This window comes from Lissotriton vulgaris, chromosome 3_1, assembly GCF_964263255.1.
Source record: "Lissotriton vulgaris chromosome 3_1, aLisVul1.2, whole genome shotgun sequence".
NCBI lineage: Eukaryota > Metazoa > Chordata > Amphibia > Caudata > Salamandridae > Lissotriton > Lissotriton vulgaris.
In genome coordinates, this window is record NC_141689.1 from 1638321653 (window position 1) to 1638343745 (window position 22093).

The window sequence follows — 22093 nt, forward strand, 5'->3', positions numbered from 1 at the left end:
CGACGAGGCCCACAGTCGACGAGGCCCACAGTCGACGAGCCTACAGTCGACGAGCCTACAGTCGACGAGCCTACAGTCGACGAGCCTACAGTCGACGAGCCTACCGTCGACGAGCCTACCGTCGACGAGGCCAACTGTCGACGAGGCCAACTGTCGACGAGGCCAACTGTCGACAAAATTTAACCATCGACAAAACTCACAGTGGTCGACGAGCCTGCAGTCGACGAGACGGCACTGTCCTCACTGTAGTGAACGAATGGCTGGAGCCGTTGTCATCGCAGAGCCCCAGTGACGGCAGAGATTTTCATCAGAGTACATCAACCATATCGTCGACAAGCTGGCACATTTTCACATAGAAAAGTGCGCAGAGTGAGTCTAGATGCCCGAGAGTAAATCTTGTGGGCGTAGAAGTAGGAGGCAGACTCAAAGAAGGCCAGAGACCCCTTAATTGTGATGTTACTTCAGCTGGTGAAGTAGAGAAGCATCACAAAACCTTAATGTGCAGGACAAACAAAAAAATCCTCCCACATCAGAAGGGGGGTATAGTCTAATCACAAGAACAACCCCTTCTCCTCCTACCATGTCAGAGACCGGGAGAGTGCTGGTCCATATAATCTTCATGAGGGTTCACAAGAAAAGGTCTCAGCTTTCCACAAGTGACGCAGGGTCTGAAGATAGACTTTGTGTAAGAAGTGATATAATGAAGAAAAAATTGAAGAAAAATGAAGAAAAATTAAGAAAACTGAGAAGAGCTCAGGGAGACTCCCTTCACACGACGTGCGGTAGAAAATCTGAGAGCCTGAGCCTCTGGGGCGAACATTCTGGTGGGTGCGGTCGCCTGATTGGCTGCAGTTTGGTCTATACAAAATGACTAGGATAGTCATGAGTGTGGAAGTTTTTACTCTTGTAGCTTGGGCTACTTTACTTCCTGGTTGGCTATTACCAAGTTTTTTCAAGGATATTATTGCATATTATTGCTTTTTTATGTACCGTGGGACTCCCACTCTGACGACGGGGAATTATTCTGGCATGTGAATCTATGAAAGACACCCTAATACTGGAGAAATAATGTTTTAAAGCACGCAATACCAGAGGGCATCTTAGCGCTAAGCAAATCAAGACCCATGGGGGCCATCAGCCAGCAGGGGATCTAAGGTGTTGTACAGTGGAGTGGGAATAGCCACGTCTTCAGCTGCTTCCTGAATAGCTGCAGGACGGGTTGTGAGCAAAGTACAAGTGGCAGGGAATTCCATATCTTCCCACCGCAGTATGCAAGCGTTCTTCCACCCCATTTTGCTGTTCATTATTGGTACAATGATCATGTGCGTAGAGCTTGATCTAAGGTTCCTGCTGGGCGAATACCAGGAGAACTGATCTTGAAAAAAAGACGGACCAGCTCTATAAAGGGCCTTGTGGATTAGACACAGAGCCTTGAAGGAGATACTCTTCTCCACTGGCAAGCAGTGAAGGCCATAGAGTAGATGAGAAATTGGTTTAAACTCGGGGACCTTCAGTTCTTGCTACAGCATTCTGTAAGAGCTGCAGTTTTTTTTATAACGTATTTATTTGGAGGTACCTAAATAGAGGGCATTACAGTAGTTATTTGAGGCGATGAGAGCCATCATCACAGTTTTCTGTAGTTCAAATGGAATGATGGGAGATTTTTTTTAGAACCCTCAGCATAAAGGTGCCAGCAAGACCAGCAGTTCACCCCTATGGCCCAGCTTTTAGGTACTGCCTAAGCAGATGTAGGCTAGAAGAACATAAGTTACTTACCTGTAAACTGTGGTTCTCCAGTATTGGTGTCTTTCATAGATTCACATGCTTGAATATTCCCCGTCGAAGTGGGAGTCCCATGGTACATAGAATAGCAGTAATATATGCATATATACATGAAAAATACCATAATTGCATATATACTAACTATAATGCAGTAAAATATCTAAAGTTTAAAAGTACCATAGAACAGAATAGGCCCATAGAAAGCCTAAGGGAGACCTCACTTTAGTAACATATCAGTGTCATTATGTTTTGGTCCAAATTCTAGCCAATCAGGCTGCAGCTCCCTCTAGAACCTTCTCCTCAGAAGCCTGAGTCCTCAGATTTTCGTAGCACAAAGTAACCAAAAGTGCCGGAGGAGAAAAGAGCCTCTGTGGGGAGGAAGGGAGGGTCGCATGTGAATCTATGAAAGACACCAATACTGGAGAACCACAGTTTACAGGTAAGTAACTTATGTTCTTCTCCAGTATTAGGGGTGTCTTTCATAGATTCACATGCTTGAATAAGAGTAGAAAGCAGTAAATCACAATATAAGTCATAAGGTAACATAAAACTCCAAGCAAACAAGAACATATCATTTAATATGTAGTATACCAAAATTTAAGAGAAAATACTTTCATGACTGGAGGCGGGTAGCAACAGAGGCTCTAGCGATACACCTAACCGTCGTGAGACGCCAATAGCCATCTTCCGCGACCCTCCATACACTTATACGCCTTTTATTTGGTAAGGAGCAGTCAGCATTTTGTCGGTCGCCGACCGATAGTCCTCTAATTTTAGTCCATGTTGTAGAGTTAGATTTGAGTGACTTGGCCACTCTTTTAGTGTTCTACGGTTGTTATCACTTGGTTCATTTTATTTTTTTCTTAGACTCGTATTACCGAGTATTACGCCGTTCCTTGTGGTTGCATCATTGTATCACTGTGAGACGCCAACAGCCATCTTCTTTTGCAGCGTCCTGTTAAACATACAGGCATTTTACATTTGGTAAGTGGCTCGCATTTCTTCCGTTCTGAAGCCAATGTCATAATCCAGTATGGGTGGTTATTTAATTTCGAGTGGCCGCTTTCATAGTTTTAAGTTCACTTTATTAATGTTTGATTTCAGACTCTTATTCTTTGGGTCTTTTATTTTTGGATTCAGATCGCGGCAGACGACGATTTGCGATACCTCATCACATATATATATATACGCACTTGGGCGTTCCGACCTAGATCGCTCCGACAGAATCCCTTTTCTGCATATTGTTATTTACATTTTGGGTAAGCGAGAATACTAGTGAGACAGTTGATTTCTGTCTTTCCTCCTTATAGGTTTATACCCTAATTTCTGGGTATTTTTATTCTTTACAGATACTTTCTATGCCATCCTGGGTTACATGTTCGCGATTATCTGTAGACTGTATGTGTCCATAGGATTTACCATTGTACTAATTGGAGCATTTGTCCATTTATAAAAAAACAAGGTGAGTAGAGCAGGTTGCCGTAATACTATCCTTTGTTAATATACTTACATAAGGATAGTTGCATTTTGCCATTTGCTGTCCTCCTTTTCAGATATAATAAGTGCAGTATTTGGAGACACCCTTTTCCGAATACATCCCGACAGTTAATCCTCTATGGTGTATTAGTGGAACCTATTATTATTTTGACATTAAAGATTTCCAGAAAGGTGAGCATGTTGCATCCTCTTATGTCACCTTCTTAAATCCATTTTTCCACACGGCAATACATTTAATCCATACCCCATCATTATCTAAGAATATACCTTATTCCCTTTCCCTCACTTCCATCCCTGGTTGTTACTATTTGTTCTCCTTTTTTATTTTTAATGTCCATATTTTGGACTTCGCCATATGTTGAACATTATTAATGCGTGATCACTCAGATATTTTATTAAAATATGTCCTATGAATATGTTATTAATGTTTTCTTGATCTATGAAGTTGGCATAAGGTTGTTTAGATACTTGACTATTTTATGTAAATGAATTTGATTGTATGTGCTTCCTATGTATTTTAAGATTTCAATGAGATGTGGTATATTTATTATCCTTTTTGTGTTTTTATTTTATATTCTAGATTACTTTATGGCTCCTGAAGAAGGCGTTCCTTTAACGCCGAAACGCGCCTCGAGTACATTAATTGCCTTTCTTTCTTTTTAACTGAATTGATTGTTATTTGATGTGTTTATACTCTATTGTATATTTTTAAACTATATATTATATTCATTGTTGAGCATTATTTGATTCATGATTATTTGATTTTATTATGTACGTTTAATAAACAAGAGTCCCTTTTATGACAGTTTGTTTTATTGCATGTTTTTCTATCTTGATACCTTGTCCCTTCCACTGTTATGTTATTGCCTAGAATTTGATACACATGATTTGTTTTCCCTGTCCTAGGAATAAGACTATTTCTTACCCAGGGGGTCCTTGTTGTTCACATAGAATTGCCGCCTCTACTACGAGTTCCTCAAAATGGCCGTTTTCTATACTGAAGGGTTGCTAAAGCCTTGGCCGTATCTGTATCCTTTATTTATTTGAGGACATCGTCGACATGTTTGCCGAAGAGCGAATCACCGTCATCTGTTAGATCGAGTACTCTAGCCTGAACCTCCGGTCGAAATGCTGTTGATTTTAACCAGCCTTGACGCCTCAAAACAGCCCCAGCCAATTGCATGAACCCCGTAGAGGGGATATCAAGGGCGCAGTCAATGATCTACCTCCTGAATGATGGCCTGTGCTTCCGCACGGATGGCATCCGGTAATTGTGGAAGTAATGCTGCAATTTCGGACCACATTTGGCGGTCATAACGCCAAAGTATAGCCAAAGAATTAGCCGCCCTTACAGTCGTGGCTGCCATGGTGGTAAACTTTTTCCCTATGGAGTCCAGCTTGCGGCCTTCCGGATCATGGGGAAATGTGAGCGGTGTGGCAGGATTGCGGTACCTTTTTTGAGCTGCCTGAGTAATTACGGAATCCTCCTTAGGCTGTGACACTAGGCATACCGGAGAATCTGCTGGAGCCTTATACTTTTTATCAAGCCCTGGTAAGACAGCCGAGATCGAATTTGGTTGCTCCATCAATTTGAGGCCTTCCTCCCAGATATGGTTGATTATCGGAATAGTGTGAGCTTGCCTTTGAGGTAAGTCTTTGAAATCATAAAGAAAACAATCAGTCTGTTGGACTTCTAAAGTGAGGTGAAACCTCTTAGCAGCGCGGACCATTAAGTTATGAAAACTGCTAATGTCCACAGGAGGCGAAGCTAATGGCGACGTTGGTGGGGTCGAAGGTGTTTGAGCCCTGTAATCGTCCCACTCTTGAAGGCCATCATCATCATTCTGATATATGTTGTGAGGGTCTTTATCCTTATTAACCGTATCCTGCTGGGTACGCACTGGTGACCTGGGTGCCAAAATTTGAGGCTGTGGAGAAGGTTGCGGCACTGGAGAAACAGGCCTAGACGGTGGGAATCTGCGATTATAATCGTCCAGCATGTGCTGCAGATTCATAACCAATGACAGTGGTATCTGTGTTGTCTGTTCCGCCATAGGTGTCTCTGAATTGTCTACAGGAAATAGATCTGCCCCAACTTAAAAGTTCTCTTCCTCCTCTTCATCATAATCTTGGCACTTGATGTGTAGCTCGGAAGGGCTAGACGCATGTCCAAAGACATTCTCCACCTCTGAATCATCATTGGAGTCCTCCTCCGCAGACTGAAACAATTTGTCAGAAAGTGTAGAACCACTCTTTATAGGACTCAACTGTATAAGAGGCACCCTTTTAAGTGTGGAAGCAGTGACCACTGTGAAAGTGGTAGCCGTGGCTAAAGGATGGTGCATCGTCGACGAGCCCGTCGACGTGGTGGTGGAAGATCCAAAATCAGGTTGAGGTGTCTGTGCCATGTCCACGGACAAAGAATCCGTAACTGGATGTGATTTAGCCTTCGTCTGTGAGAAGTTGGCCTGATATATGATGCTCACTAGTTCTAGTGATCACCTTGTATCAGTCCAAACAACCCTTGTGGTGATTGGTTGTAAGAAAGGCGTTACTTACCTGTAACAGCAGTTATCCAGTATTGGTGTCTTTCATAGATTCACATGCCTGAATCATTCCCCGTCGTCGAGACGGGAGCCTCCGGTACATAAAAAAGTAATGTCCTATAGACCTACATAGAGAAAATAGGCCTAAGGGTCTCCCCTTAGTAGCCTTTCCTTGTCCTTATGCAAAAAGGACCAAACTCTCAGAGTCAGCCAATCAGCTCCGACCTCCCTCTAGAACCTTCCTGGGAGGAGCCTCCGTCCCTCAGATTTTCGTACGCACCCAGCTAGGTAGACGTAATATTGTTAGAGAGGGATGTGAGTCCTTCCAGGGGAGGCGGGAGGGTTGCATGTGAATCTATGAAAGACACCAATACTGGATAACTGCTGTTACAGGTAAGTAACGCATTTCTTATCCAGTATTAGGGGTGTATTTCATAGATTCACATGCCTGAATCAGAATAGTTAGCAATAAGATATGCACATTTGTGATGCAAAGTTGCTCTGCAGTCATGTTAGACAATATACATATTATCATATAACATGGGAATAATAGCATAAGCAGAATCTCACAAGAACAAAGAATGTGCATACCTGGATGGCGGGATGTAGGAAGGCTCACCTCACTGAAAGAGATGGCGAAGCACCGCCTGGCCCACTGCTGCATCCTTCTGGAGTTCGAGATCCAGGCAGTAGTGTCTGGAGAAAGTGTGCGGTGACTTCCAGGTCGCCGCTCTGCATATGTCCAAGATTGGCACTCCAGCGAAAAGTGCTGCTGATGTTGACATCGCCCTAGTGGAATGTGCAGTTACCTGATCGCTCAATGGCCGTCCGGCCTTGTCACGGCAGAATGTAATCGCCGAGGAGATCCACCTCGAGATGCTTTGTTTTGTGAGAGGCAGACCCATTCTCGGTCTGCTGTATGCCACAAACAGTTGTGAAGATTTTCTGAAAGTCTTAGTTTTATCTAGGTAGAACTTCAGACATCTCTTGAGATCTAAAGAATGTAGAGCTCTTTCTGCTGGGGTGGAAGGGTTCGCAAAGAAAGACCGAAGGACTATCAGTTCATTGAGATGAAAGTCCGATGGCACTTTTGGTATGAATTTAGGGTTCGGTCTCAGCACCACCCTGTCCTGTCTGAACTGCATAAATGGTTCCTGAATGGACAGAGCTTGTAGCTCGCTCACTCTCCTTGCAGATGTTAAAGCGAGCAAGAGCGCCGTTTTCCATGAAATGTACTTGATGGATGCTCGATGAATAGGCTCAAAAGGATGCCTCATGAGTTGGTTGAGGACTAGATTGAGTTGCCATGTTGGAAGGTCCTGTGAAAGTTCTGGTGAACCGTGAGATAGCTGCCAGGTGAACCTTTATGGATGCATGTGCCAGTCCTGACTGTGCCAAATGTAGGAGGTATGGCAATATTTGCTCAGGTGTGACTTGCAGTGGTTGCAGGCCCTGTGCTGAACACCAAATGCAGAATCTTTTCCATTTGAGAGAGTACGTTTTGTTGGTACTGTCTGCTCTCGCTTTTGCCAATACCTCTCTGCATTCCTGCGGGATATTCAGGCTATGGAACTCTCTGTGCTCAGGAGCCAGGCCGATAACTTGAGCGATTGCAGGTTCGGGTGTTGGACTTGCCCGTTGGACATCGTCAAGAGGTTCGGATGCTGTCGTAGACGAATCCGTGTCCTGATGGAGAGTCGAAGCAGATCCGAGAACCAGTGTTGTCTCGGCCAGAACGGGGCAATCAGGGTCAGGGTACAGGGCTCCGCCTTCATCTTCCTGAGGAGCCTCGGGATCATCGGAAACGGAGGAAAAGCGTACGCAAACACGCTGAACCAACCGATGGAAAAAGCATTTCCCAGAGACCCCTGTTGGGGATGCCAGCTTGCATAGTTTGGGCATTTGGCGTTCCCCTTGGTGGCAAACAGGTCGATACTTGGGGCTCCCCATTGAGAGAAGATGTGGTTCAGTGCGTTGTCGCTTAGTTCCCACTCGTGGGAGAGGGATCTTTGCCTGCTCAGGGCGTCCGCGATGGTATTGTCTCTGCCTGGTACATAGTCCGCTTTGAGCGTGATCCCGTGCAGGACAAGCCAGTTCCAGATCTTTTGCGATTCGCGTGATAGAGTGAGCGAACGCGTTCCTCCCTGTTTGTTGAGATAGTGCATCGTCGTGGTGTTGTCCGTTTTGACGAGCACCGGGTTCTGGATGCGTGGTAGAAAGGCCTGCAGTGCCAGATACACGGCTCTCAGCTCTAAAAGGTTTACATGTAGCTGTTTTTCCTGAGTGTCCCACTTGCCGCTGATCCGAAGGTCCTGGAGGACAGCGCCCCATCCTTCCAGTGAGGCGTCCGTGGTGATCACCAGAGGTGTTGCCGGAAGGAGAAATGGCAGTCCCACGGTTAGATTTTTGCGGTGCCTCCACCAATCTAGACTCCTGGATATTCTTGGTGTTATCCATACCATGTCCTCGAAAGAGCCAGTACTTTGAGTCCATTGGCTCGCGAGAGCTTCCTGCAACGGGCGCATCCTGAGTCTGCATTGAGGGATGAGGAGAATACAGGAAGACATCATGCCCAGGAGTGATGTGTAGGTCCTGACTTAGGTTTTTCTTTGCCGCCACAGCCGTGGCCAGAGATAATATCTTGTCTGTCCTTTCCTTGGAGGGGAAGGCTCTTGCGGACTCCGTGTCCAAGGTCGCTCCGAGGAAGGTAATTTTTGTCGAAGGGATAATGCAGGATTTCTTGAGATTGAGAGTTAATCCTAGCCTCTGAAAAAGATTGGTGCAGGCGCTGGAGGATGCGGCTGCGCCTTTTGCTGAGGGTGCTTTCACCAGCCAGTCGTCTAGGTAGGGGAAGACTTGGTGACCCAATTGACGCAGGAAAGCTGCCACTGGTGCCAGGCACTTCGTGAAAATCTGCGGCGCGGATTTGAAGCCGAACGGCAGGACCTTGAATTGATAATGTTGTCCTGCAACCTCGAACCTTAGGAATTTTCTGTGACACTTGAGGATGGGGATGTGGTAGTAGGTATCCTGGAGATCCAAGGATGTCATGAAATCTCCTTTTTCTAGAATGCCCAGTAGTTCTTGAATCGTCACCATCCTGAACGATTGGCTCCGTAGGAAAGCGTTGAGTGCTCGGAGATCCAGAATGGCCCGCCATTTGTTCTCCTTCTGGCGTACAAGAAAGAAGTGGGAATAAAAGCCTTTCCCTTTTAGGTGCGTTGGAACACGCTCGATTGCTCCCTTCTTCAGCATTACAGAAATTTCCTGGAGAAGCAGGCGTAGGTGTTTGTGTGTCCGTCTGCGTGGAGGTGTTTTGGGAGGAATGGTGGTGAATTCCAGGGAATGGCCGAATCTTATAATTTGGAGAACCCACCGGTCCGTCGTGATGCGTTGCCAATTGGTGAGGAAATGGGTCAGTTTTCCTCCAATTTGTAAAGAGGGATAGGGTGGCTGGACTGGCTGGAGTAATGGGTCACTGGCGGCCGCCAGTGCCCCTCTTTTGATTCTTGCCTCTGAAGTTTGATCTTCCGTAAGAAGATTGACGCCCTTGTTGTTGTTGGTATTGATTTTTGTTGTTGTAGGAATACGAGGACCTGTTCTGATAGGAACCTCGATAAGAGGACTGACCTCTTGATCTGTTGCCTCGAAAGGACTGGTTCCGCGTTTGTAAAGTACCCAGTGCTCTGGCAGTATCGGTGTCCCTCTTTATGGTTTGCAGTGCCTCATCGATCTTGTCCCCAAAAAGGTGCTGGCCGTCGAAGGGCATGTCCAGCACTTTTGATTGTACCTCCTGTCGGAACGACGTCGCTTTAAGCCATCCTTGACGGCGCAGGACTGCTGCTCCAGCAAGTTGACGAAAGCCGGTCATGGCAGCATCAATAGCACAGTCAATTATTTCCGCTGCTGAGGTTTGACCCTCCACAAGCAGAGCCTTGACTTCACCTTGGACAGTGTCAGGCAGTTCCGCCAAATATGGGGCTATGTCCTCCCAGAGTTGGCGATTGTAACGTCCCAGCAGGGCAATGGAGTTGGCCACCTTGATGGTCATGGCCGATGTTGTGAAATGTTTTCCGATTGTGTCCAACTTCCTGCCCTCCTTGTCCGGAGGAGCAGACTGAGGGGAGGAAGGGTTGCGGGAGTTCTTCTGGGCCGCCTGTGTGACCACCGAATCAGGTTTAGGGTGTTGAGGCAAGCTGCCGCCGTAAGCGGGGCTTTGTATTTTTTGTCCAGGCGTGGAACCACCGCAGGTACAGAAGCGGGTGTCAGCATGAGTTTCTTGCCTTGCTCCCATAGGAATTCTATTATCGGAATGGATTTGGTTGACTTTTGCGTCTGCTCTTTGAAATCGTGTAGGAAGCATTCAGTTTCCGTCGATTCCATAACCATATGGAATCGTTTAGCCGCCCTTTCCACAATTTTATGGAAGCCGCCAATGTCCACAGGCGGCGAATCTGCTTGGCGTGGTTGGGGTGAAGCTGGGGAAGATGCGACATACTCATCTTCCTCATCATGGGCAGAGTGTACTTTCTGGACCTCTCCTTCTTCCAATTCATCCTCGTCTTCATCTTCGTCTGACAATACTACCACCTGAGGTTTGATTCTCTCACGGTGGGTTTGAGGAGGAGGTCGAGCCGGGTTATTTACTGCAGGCGTCTGATTGTCACTTTGTCGCTGACGCTTCCGGGAAGCGTTGCTTGTAATCTTGTATAAGGTGTTTCAAGTCATTGACAATAGAGACCGGTAGGCACACCATTGGGGTGACCTCCGCGCGGACACTAGTGTGGACGGAGTGTTCTTGGTAAGTGAACTCCTCCTGTTCTTCATCTGTGCTTTGGCACTTGACATGAAGGTCCGATATGGAAGTTGCAGGATCCATGTGGTCTTCCTCTTCAGATTCTTCACTTTGAAAGATTTCTGGAGGTGGCTGCATTTCCACTTTGCTCGGAGACGTGGTTTCCTGCGTAATTTGTCATTTGGCAATCTTGCCAGACGCAGAACTTGATTTGGAAGTTCCTGTCGTCGTCGTTGGCGTCGTCGACGGTGGTAGCGTGAGGGACGACACCTCTATTAGCTTGGATTTTTTCCATGTTTCAGTAAGGGCTATCGTCGTCGACGAGTCCTCCGTCGACGGTGTCTTCGTCGACGGTAAGGACTTTGTCGACTATATCTCCGTAGACGGCACCTTGGTCGTCGACGATGACCTAGACGTCGATGTCGTCGCCGGTGCACTCGTCGACGGCGAGTCCGCCGTCGACGTCTTCGTCGTCGATGTCTTCGTAGTCGACGTCTTCGCCGTCGATGCCCTCGTCGACGCTTTAGACGTCAGGATCGTCGACGGTGGGCTCGTCATCGACGTCGTCGTCGACGATGGGCTCTTTAAGGACGACGTCGTCGTCGACGGTGTAGTCGACAAGGTCTTTGTCGTCGACGACTATTTCAGCAGTATAACAGAGGAAATAGGTCTACCTGCTGATGACAACGATGGAGTTGTCGTCGTCGACGGTGAAGGTGACGACGCTGTGGTCGTCGACACAGTGGTTGTCACTGAGGTAGTCCTCTGGGCATGTCGGTTAGATGACGGAGCAGGCTTCTTGAAGGTCTGGGAATCTTTGACAGACACTGAAGATGTCGTAGATCTTGCCTCTGAAGACTTCTTTTGTGCCTTCCTAGGAGGAGTGTCTGAGGGGCCAGGCGAAACTACCCATGGCCTCTTCTGAGAGACTTCTGAGGTTTTAGAGACGCTACCTTCTGAAGATTCCAGGTTGTCTCTACCCTTAAGCCTGTCAAGCCAGATGAGAAGGCGACCTTCCCTGTCCCTCACGGTCTTTTTAGGGAAAGACCTACATATTTTGCAGCCTGCAGGGACGTGGTCTGGATAAAGGCAGTATAAGCATAGGTCATGCTTATCTTCCACGTGGAGCCTTTTCTTCCCACATGAAGAGCAGGCCCTGAAAAGGGCTTTCTTCTGGGAGTCAGACATTGTTGAAAGCAGTGGATAGAAAACACTTACTGCAGACAATGTGGACTGAAGTAATCCCTGATGAGATGGTTGAGTGAAGAAATCACTTCCAAAAGTAAATAGATGATTTAGAAGGAATCCTGAGGAGAGCTCAGGCTGGAGACTCCCTAGCACAACGTGCGGTAGAAAATCTGAGGGACTGAGGCTCCTCCCAGGAAGGTTCTAGAGGGAGGTCGGAGCTGATTGGCTGACTGAGAGTTTGGTCCTTTTTGCATAAGGACAAGGAAAGGCTACTAAGGGGAGACCCTTAGGCCTATTTTCTCTATGTATGTCTATAGGACATTACTTTTTTATGTACCGGAGGCTCCCGTCTCGACGACGGGGAATGATTCAGGCATGTGAATCTATGAAAGACACCCCTAATACTGGATAAGTCAACCTTATAGACCAGCTATCCTAGTAGCGTGGACAAGAGCAGTCTTTAGGCTAAACTCTTTTGGCATGTGAAGCCAGCTGTTTTACCACATATAACCCCTTGAATACCACATGAAAGGACACCACACAGGTTGTTATGAAAATAAACAGATATTTATTAACTAACATACACCTCTGAACTCTTTATGAGATCAGAGGGCTAAGCACATGACAATACTATGAAAGAAATACGAGTTAGCACAATATTTACACGTGTGCCGTAGGGGCACGACAAACCATATACTTAAAACAATGGAATGCGAGGAAAGAAAGTACTGTTAGGAGATCCAGAGGCTGGAGGATCGCTGGGACTACGCTACAAACTAGGTAAGTAAGGAGCAGGAGGCCCAAGGGACTCACGTGCAGAGTGGAAACTCTCACGCGGGATGCGTACCAACGTCTAAGGATACTACAGTTTACAAAGTACCGATTCCGGACGAACCCGGCTGGATGGAGGGAATACAACAGTGGACCTGAACACTAGGATAGTGAAAACAGACTTCAGCACCTAGAAGCTTTAGTTACCTAATCCACAGGCTGCGGGTGCATAGGGCTGAAGTGGTGTCGGGTTTGCTGCGTTGATCCCGGTGATGCCTGAAACAAGAAGTTGCTGGCAGGCAGCCAGATGGAGGAGTCCGGTGGTTCCAAGGATGGAACTGAGAAGGAGAAGTCCTGAAAGGGAAGGGGACAGAGTCTCGGTCACTAGCCAGTGACGGTGCTGGAACAAGGAGGGAACCAGATGCTGTCGCCGCGTTCAGGTGGAAGAAGGGTCGCTTCTCTCTGTAGCTGCGCGGACCAGGAGCTGTTCTTCACGACCAGGCTGGAGACACGAGCTGTCCCACGTAGTCTGCGGCTGATGGGGGTGTTGGATCGTCGATCTGGTCAACAGGCCTTGGCAAATGCAAGCCACGCGGTGGAACAAAGATGGCGTCTGGTGCGGACCAGGAGGGTCCGGGGTGCTTCTCTTTCACAAGGAAGCAAGGGCCAGTCTGGGGGACCAGACCAACAATGGTGAAATCTTCGGGCCGTCGTCTCAGAGGTCACTAGCCAGCCGGCAAGTGACCAGACAACAGGACAAGCAGCAACCAGGCAAAAGGGCCCCACGCAGATCTCGTGGATGCTGGGGGGATGGTCTTTGGTGCAGAAGCTGCGTCGGTGTGGGGCTTCTCAGACCCAAATGCACTCACTCGAGGATCCCTCGGCGGTCTTGCTGTAAGCGCTGTGCAGGTTTCTCAAGATGGTCGTCTCCAAGTTGCTAGTCGCACCCACGGGTCTCAGCTGTGCTGTGGATGTGGGTAGAGGTCAGAGGAGTCTGGAGGTCCGGGTCTCGTCGAGCTGGATCGTCGGTTTCAGGAAGGAAGGACTTGCAGCAAACCGCACAGGAGCTTGATGGTGCCTGCGAAGCAGGATGGTCACTCCCTGACCATAGGGGAGATTCTTCAGTCTTCTGATGTTCAGGAGGTCGAAGGTCAAGAGTTCTTAGTGGAAGTTGTCAAGATTAATCTAAAGGGGAATGGGACCAGCTCCTACCTTTATTCAGCTAAAGGGGGCTGCACTACAACTAGGTCCCTCCTCTGGGTGGGACCAGGAAGGGGGGTGGTTACACCCCCTTTCCTTTGTCCGGTCTTGCGCCAGCTCTGGGGCTGGAGTGCCCCAGGAACTGGTTCTGACCGGTGTATGCACAGGACACCTTGTGTGCCGCAGGCATGTCTGATTCCTTTCAGCCCTGGCCTACCCAATACACAAAATCCTGTCTGGGGTGGTGCTAGCACCTCCCAAGGCAGGAAACCCTTTGTCCGAGCCTCCCTCGCTGGAAGGACTCCCAGCAGCAGGAGGTCAGACTTGTGTCTGTGGTGGCAGCATCCATTTTGTGATGCTGAGGCTCGAGTTAACTTTAACCGGGGTTCACGGTTACATACATGTAATGCCCCTCTAGAAGGGTGGCATGCTACCCCCGTTGCCAGAATTGGCGAGGGGGTAGTATTCCAATTCGTATGACACCTCACTCGACATGTTTTGATAATGCTATACCAAAGTTAGCATTTGACCGCGAGGTTGATAATGCACTTAAGAGTATATGGTATAGCGTTATCATGGAACAGCTATTAGGACTTGGTTCCGCAAGCTGCAAACGGGCTCAGCTCATGCCAGAGCACCATCTCACCCAATTCCAAGCACTCTGCCTTCAGGATTGATAAATAATCAAACAACACAAATGCCAGTGCTGAGAACCTAATTTGAAAACTACAAATCTGGGACCAACCCGGTCTCGGGTCATTTAAAACATTCATTACCACAACGGTGTTTGTAAATAGCAAGAGGATTCTTTTCTCAATTTATTTTGAACTTTGAAAAGAACTTTGCATTGGATAATAACGAGGATGATTTCTTTCCATGTCATGTGTTCAAAGTGTTATTGACACCGAGACCATTATTTTTGTGTATGTATGTTTGACCTGTGTTGGATGATTGAACGGCCAAGAGTGTCTGAATTGTTAATGTGTGTATTTGTTGTGTAAAAAAGTTTTTGTACATAATATGTATATAATATTTTTGTATTTCCAAGCATGTAATAAGTTTGTGTAAAAAATTGAAGAATTGATAAAGAAGCTTTAAAAAAATGTATTTGCTGCAATTCATAAAGCAGGTTTTTATGTTCCATTCATATTTACCATTTCTTTCAGATTTGTAGTTTTCAAATTAGGTTCTCAGCACTGGCATTTGTGTTGTATGATTATTTAAGATTGGCTCAGCCTTGCTGAGTTAAGAGTCAAGGCCCTTTGAGTTTTTTGACTTCAGGATTGATAAGGCCTGCCATAGGAGTGACTGATAGGAATATAGGTGACCATTTTAGGGTTAGATATAGGGATACTATATCTAAAGCAAAGGGTGATTACACCACCTTGCCCCAGCTGTCGTGCAGCCAGTTGTGTCTGTTTAGATGGCCAGCCAGGGGTGGCATAATACATGCTTCAGCCCCTGGTAGGCCCTGGGTACACCTATGCCCTGAATACCTAAGGTATGCTGGACAGGGACTGATAAGGTGGCCCAGTACCAATTGGTAAATGCACCTAAGGTACATGGTTGTCAATTTAGAGAGAACAGCTAGGCTGTGGGTCTGATTAGCAGGCCCACAGCCAGGGAAAGTCGTAAACCAGTGAAGCAAAAATCGGGGGTGACCATAGGATTGCAGACCCTACTCTCATACATAGTCGACGAAGATTTCTTCGCCGTCGACGAGGGTAGAGCCTTGTCGCAGACGAAGATGATGCCGTCGACGAACGGGCCGTCGACGGAGTGGCAACCGTCGACGAAGTTGTCGTCGACGATGAAGGTCCCGTCGACGGATGGCAGCCACTCGATGCTGAAATCTTGGTCGACGACGAGGAGTGCGTCGACGAATGACGCGTCGACGGTGGTTTCTTCGTTGACGGTGTTGATTTGACAGTCGTCGACGAGATCTTTAAGATAGAGGTAATGGGTCTCACCTCATGGGTCGTCGTCGTCGTCGCCGTAGTTCTCGAAGACATTGAACATGTCCTCGTCGACGTGGAGACAGCATCCACGGATTTCATCGTAGTCTATGTCGTCGACGGACGCGTCGACAAGCCCGTCAACGAGCCAGTGCCCGTTTTTGAGGAAGATGGCATGGCTTTGGACAGTGACGCCAGGGAGCCAGGTCCCGTAGGCGGAATTGGAGGTAAATCCTGTGGGGAGACATTCCTTAGAGATTTCCACAAGTCTACTTTTCTTAAGAAAAGGAGAAAGCATCTCCGTCTCCAACCCACGCTTCTGAGAGGTCTTTGACTGGAAAGAAGAGACACTCAACCTCCGAGACCACAGTGTCAGTTGTCTTCAACTTCTGTAGCCACAGAAGGAGACGGGCCTCTGTCCCTTAAAGTTTTAGGTTGAAAAGTACGGCAGTACTTACAGTTCTTCACTTCCTGGTCCGGGTAGAGACAGTAAATACATATACTGTGAGGATCTTCATGAAAGAGACAATTTTCCACATGGACAAGGTTTGAACAAAGATTTCTTTGAGGAACACATCTGAGAAGAGCTATGTAAGAAGAAAGAAAAAAAACTGAGCAGAGCTCAGAAAGACTCCCTTCACACGACTTGCGGTAGAAAATCTGAGGACTTGGGCTTCTGAGGAGAAGGTTCTAGAGGGAGCTACAGCCTGATTGGCTAGAATGTGGACTAAAACATAATGACACTGATATGTTACTAAAGTGAGTTCTCCCTTAGGCTTTCTATGGGCCTATTCGGGAAACAACAGTTACAACACAACTATTACAACGGACTACATTTACAACGCAACTAGTACAACGCAGGATCCTTTACAACAAATGCCTTTAAAACGCATGACATTACATAGCAGATGCTATTACAACGCATGCCATTACAACGTAAGTATAGGTAAGTTTATCTTTTTAAAACATTTATTTAATTTGGGTTTTGGGGTACAGGGGTATTTTTAGGGTTCAGGGCTAGGTTTGGGTTATGGGGTACAGGGGTATTTTTAGGGTTCAGGGCTAGGTTTGGGTTATGGGGTACAAAGGTATTTTTAGGGTTCAGGGCTAGGTTTGGGCTTTGGGGTACAGGGGTATTTTTAGGGTTCAGGGCTAGGTTTGGGTTTTGGGGTACAGGGTTATTTTTAGGGTTTAGGGCTAGGTTTGGGTTTTGGGGTACAGGGGTATTTTTAGGGTTCAGGGCTAGGTTTGGGTTTTGGGGTACAGGGGTATTTTTAGGGTTCAGGGCTAGGTTTGGGTATTGGGGTACAGGGGTATTTTTAGGGTTCAGGGCTACGTTTGGGTTTTGGGGTACAGGGGTAGCTTTAGGGATTAGGGATAGGTTTGGGGTACAGGGGTATTTTAAGGGTTCAGTTTTTAAAAAAAACGACTTTAAATAAATTAAATATTTATTACTTACAATTTTAAAAAAAATGATATACTTACCTATACTTATGTTGTAATGGCATGCGTTGTATTAGCATCTGCTATGTAATGACATGCGTTGTAAAGGCATTCGTTGTAAAGGATCCTGCGTTGTAAAAATCGTGTTGTAATGCTATGCGATGTAACAGTATGCGTTTTAACGTCATACATCCGGCCTATTCTGTTCTATGGTACTTTTAAACTTTAGATATTTTACTGCATTATAGGTATGTATATATGCAATTATTGTATTTGTCATTTATATATCCATATATTACTGCTATTCTATGTACCGTGGGACTCCCACTTCGACGACGGGGAATATTCAAGCATGTGAATCTATGAAAGACACCCCTAATACTGGAGAAATGGTGGTACTGTTCTCATCAAACCATACTTTTCAGAACTTTATGGCATCTTGGGTTAAGTTATTTATGCAAGTATGTGGCCTTCAAATGCCTTCTCGTATCCTCCTTACTGGAGTGGTACTCTGGAGAGAACATCTTGGACAAGTGGGGTGACCTTTTGATAAGTTGAAGTGCCTATGGCCCAAGCATAGTGTTCATCTATGTGTGCTGGGTTGCAGAACACCTTATAAAATGTGTCAAGATCCTCCCAATAGTATAGACACTTCTAACCAGAACTGCGCCCACCATTGCAAAGATCAGATGAACAGTCCCAACAAAGTGAAAACATTGGGAATATCAGTTCAAATTGATGGCTTATGTTAACAGCTTCTGAAAAGCATGTGCTTCGTATACCAACAGAACACAAGCAATACTGCAAGTTGAACATATACAATATCATTCAAACACACAAATTGGAAACATCGTAGAATTGAAAGCATGACAAAATACCTTAGTAGGAAGAGGATAGAGACCTTTCTTAGGAATTACATTCGGTTTCACAAATGCTAATGGTTTCCTTTGCAATACTCTGTTAATGGGTCTAGTAGTCGACACCGCTGGCTGAACATCCACCAGGTTTACATAAACTGCAAAAAAGCAAATTCACAACAGATTGTCAACAGCTTTACAAATAATACAATAAATAGAGTACAAATAGGAAAATAGTACAGCTTTCAATTTCAAGCAACTTTTATTGTGAACAATAAGCTTTTAGAGAAAGTAACAAAATTGAAAGTCTACAAGATTTAAGGGAATTGAAGACAAAATGCCCAGGAAATTGAATTTGCCAAGTTAATAGAGAAGCCTACATTTGTCAGTCATTGGTTGTTAGAAGCTGGCAAATATGACTTTCCTGTACTCTTATTTTCCGCTTCACAAACATTTAATCGAAAGAGAAGAGGTCACATTTCAAATACGAATGTCTTTGATGGCATTGCCGGGGGCATTACACAAGCGAGGCTGCAGCTCCAGCACTATGCTCATTGTCATCGTGCTTCTTTGGTGTCCCTTATTAGTGGTAAAGATAGGGAATGAGCTACAATGGATCAACAGTGAGCCAAAGAAGTTCAGAACTGTAGTGGTACTCTGCTGAGATAGGCATAGCGTGTTTGGCTGTCTTCCTCTATGCTTGAAAGAGTAGCACTCCACGTACCTAATCTGGAGTCATCACTGCTTGGGGCCACTGATGTAAATTGTTGCCTAGGATTGATGCCATAGCATAGATCAAAAATGCCTCAATTCACTTTCACAATTTTTTTCAGTAAAAATATAAGAAAATCCACATCTGTAAGCACTGTCAGACAGCTGTCTGGTTTAGGCAAAACGAGTAGTCAACCATGCCACATTTTACAATTCGATTTGCTTTCGATCAAATTACTTTATTCATACTGCACTTACTACACATTTCATTTACTTCAGAGTCAGCAGGCCACATGTTATGTATAAATATACTCGGGGAGGGGGAGGAGCTACGCGGGCATCCAAGATGGTCGCGTGAGCAGAGGGCTTCTGAGACCCACGCCGCCCTCTTGCATCTATCCTTTTGATATCCTGATTATTTCTACGGGCTTTTGAAGTTCTACTTCTGCTGATCCTGCTACACTTTCCAGGGCTGAGATCGGACTTCGGGAACCATTTCTACGTCGTCATTCATTTTCTGGCCTAACCCCGGACGGGACCGGGGTCTCTGCTGCTCTGGCTGGCCGAGACGTAATTCAACAACAGCTGTCGCCGAACATCTGCTCCACCGGTGTCATTGTCACTTTCACTTTCGTTTTCCCTTCTACCTCCTCATTGACTGCTCTGGACGCACTCCTCATTTAGGACCACGGTGGCCTGACCCGCTGTGCATCCTGGCCACAACTCTGGTCTCGCAGGCTACAATTTTGGACAGAGTACTGTTTGGCGACCCAAAGATCACTGCCATTTACACCAGGTCCAGAGAGGCCCTTCGGGGCGCGGCTTCCAATATGGCGACTAAACCCGACATTGAGAAGCGCAGGACAAAGGTGCCGACTCGTGGGGGATCGGTCCAGTCCAATGTCATGGACCACTACACGCAACCGAAAGGTTCCCCCAGTGCTGCTGGCCGTAGTCTTGAGTGCGAGAAGTTGGCCCGATATGCAGCGTTCGCTATTCTAGCGACCACTATGCATCGGTCCAAACGACCCTTATGGTGATTGGTTGTAAGTCAACCTTAGACCAGCTATCCTAGTAGCGTGGATACGAGCAGTCTTCGGGCTAAACTCTAGAGGGCGTGTTAAGCCAGCTGTTATACCATCACATACCCCTTGAACACCAAGTGAAAGGACACCACACAAGTGTTATGAAAATAAACAGTGTATTTATTAGAATCACAACAGCCCTGTTCTCTTTATGAGGACAGGGTACTAAGCACAGAACAAAACTCTTAGGAAAATACTTCAAGTGCACAATTAAAACAAGTGCCCGAGGGCACGGAAAGTTCTAGTGGTCTCGGGCAGACCCGATAAGGCAAGTCGGAAGCAAGGGACTCGGGACCCTTAAGTAAGGAGGCTATGCGGACACCGTAGTGTCGGAGTTACCTAGCCACGAGGGCTGCGGCTGCACAAGTCTTACAGGCGTCGGGGGTCTTCGCTGACGAGCCAGGAGCCGGAAGGAAGGAGTTGCTGGCCGGCGACCAGTGATGAATAGTTCGTAGAGATCCAAGCCTGGATCAGTGATCGATGATACCTGAAAGCAGAGGGGACCAAGTTCGTACTACTAGCCAGTAGTCAGAGGGTACCAGGAAGGCACCGGATGGCCGTCACCTCGACTAGGTGAGTGGGCGACGCTAGGCTCTGCAGTCTCACGGACCAGGAGGCGTTGTCGGCGACCAGGATGGAGGTGAGAGCTGTCCCACGAAGGTTGATGCTGTCGGCGTCGCTGGGCCCAGGATTGGGGCAACAAGCCTTGGCAGATTTCAGGGCCACGTGGTGGGCCTAAAATGGCGTCTTGAGTGGACCAGGAGGGTCCGCGGTGCTCCTCTCGTAAAAAGGAGCAGAAGGCTGGTCTGGAGCAAACAGACCAGCAGCGTTGGTTGTCGTTCGTCGTCAAAGGGTCACAAGCCAGCGGCTAGTGATCGGACAACGTGCTGAGCAGCGGCAGAAGGGCCCAACGCAGATCGTGGAGATGCTGGGAGACTGCACTTCGGTGCTGGAGCTGCTCAGGGTCGGGGCTTCTCGGACCCCAGAGCACTCACCTGAGAATTCCTTCGGTGGTCGTGCTGATTTAAGAAAGCGTGCAGGTTTTGATGATGGCCGGTCCCTCAAGGTCTCGTCGCACCCACAGATCTCAGCTGAGCTGACGATGTGGGTAGAGGTCAGAGGTGCCAGGGAGTCGGTTCTCGTCGAGCTGGGTCGTCGGATTCCTGAGGAAGGACTTGCAGCAAACCGCAGAGTTCTTAGATGGTGCCCGCTGGTGCAGGGTGACTACTCCTTAGCCGCAAGGGAGAAATCTTGAGAAGAGTCTCGAAGTCCTTTCGTAGAAAGTATTCTTGATTCAAAGATGATCTAATTTGAAAGGGTCCCCGCTCCGGCCTTTATCCTAAAGAAAGGGGTGGGTACATGACTAGGTCCTGCCCTAGGGGTGGGACCAGGAAGGGGGGTAGTTACACCCCTCTCCCCTGCCGGACTTTCCCCAGGTCAGGGGCTGCGCGCCCCTGGAACTGGTTCTAACCGGCAGATGCGTAGTGAGCACCGGGGTGCCACTCCGCAGTCACCTTCCTGCAAAGCCCTACCTACCCAGAATACACAAACCCTGTCTGGGACGGTGCGAACACCGCCCCTGACAGGAAACCCTTTGTCCAGCTCTCCTCGCTGGAAGGACTACCAGCAGCAGGAGGTCAGACTCGTGTCTGTGGTGGCAGCATCCATTTTGTGGAGCTGAGGCTTCAGTTAACTTTAACCGGGGTTCACAGTTACGTACATGTCGTGTCCCTCTAGAAGGGTGGAATGCTAACCTCGTCGCCAGAATTGGTGAAGGGGCAGCATCCAGATTCGTATGACACCTTACTCGACATGTCTTGATAACGCTATACCGAAGTTACCGATATGATACGCGTTATCATGGAACAGCCATTGGGTCTTGGTTCCGCAAGCTGCAACCGGGCTCGGCTCGTGCCAGAGCCCAGTTCACACGATTCCACGCACTCTGCCTTCAGGATTGTTAAGGCCTGCCATAGGAGTGACTGATAGGAACTCGGGTGTCCATTTTGAGTTTAGATATAGGGATACTATACCTACAGCAACGGGCGAGTACGCCACGTTGCCCCAGCTGTCGTGCAGCCAGTTGTGTCAGATTTAGATGGCCAGCCAGGGGTGGCATAATACATGCTTCAGCCCCTGGTAGGCCCTGGGTACACCGATGCCCTGAGTTACAGGGTCTGACAGGGTGGCCCAGTTCTAATTGGGTAATGCACCTAAGGTACACGCATCAATTTAGTGAGAGAACAGCTAGGCTGTGGGTCTG

The 22093-nt window shown here is 47.3% G+C and overlaps 1 protein-coding gene across 1 annotated transcript in view; it reads right to left on the reverse strand.

Annotated features, from left to right (window-relative positions):
- Positions 1–22093, reverse strand: part of LOC147728286 (uncharacterized) — a 1395946-nt gene that overhangs the window by 1239981 nt on the left and 133872 nt on the right. Inside the window, exon 5 of the mRNA XM_086963769.1 lies at positions 18056–18192. Within this exon, the coding sequence (XP_086819895.1) occupies positions 18056–18192 (137 nt within the window). The remainder of the gene's footprint in view (positions 1–18055; positions 18193–22093) is intronic.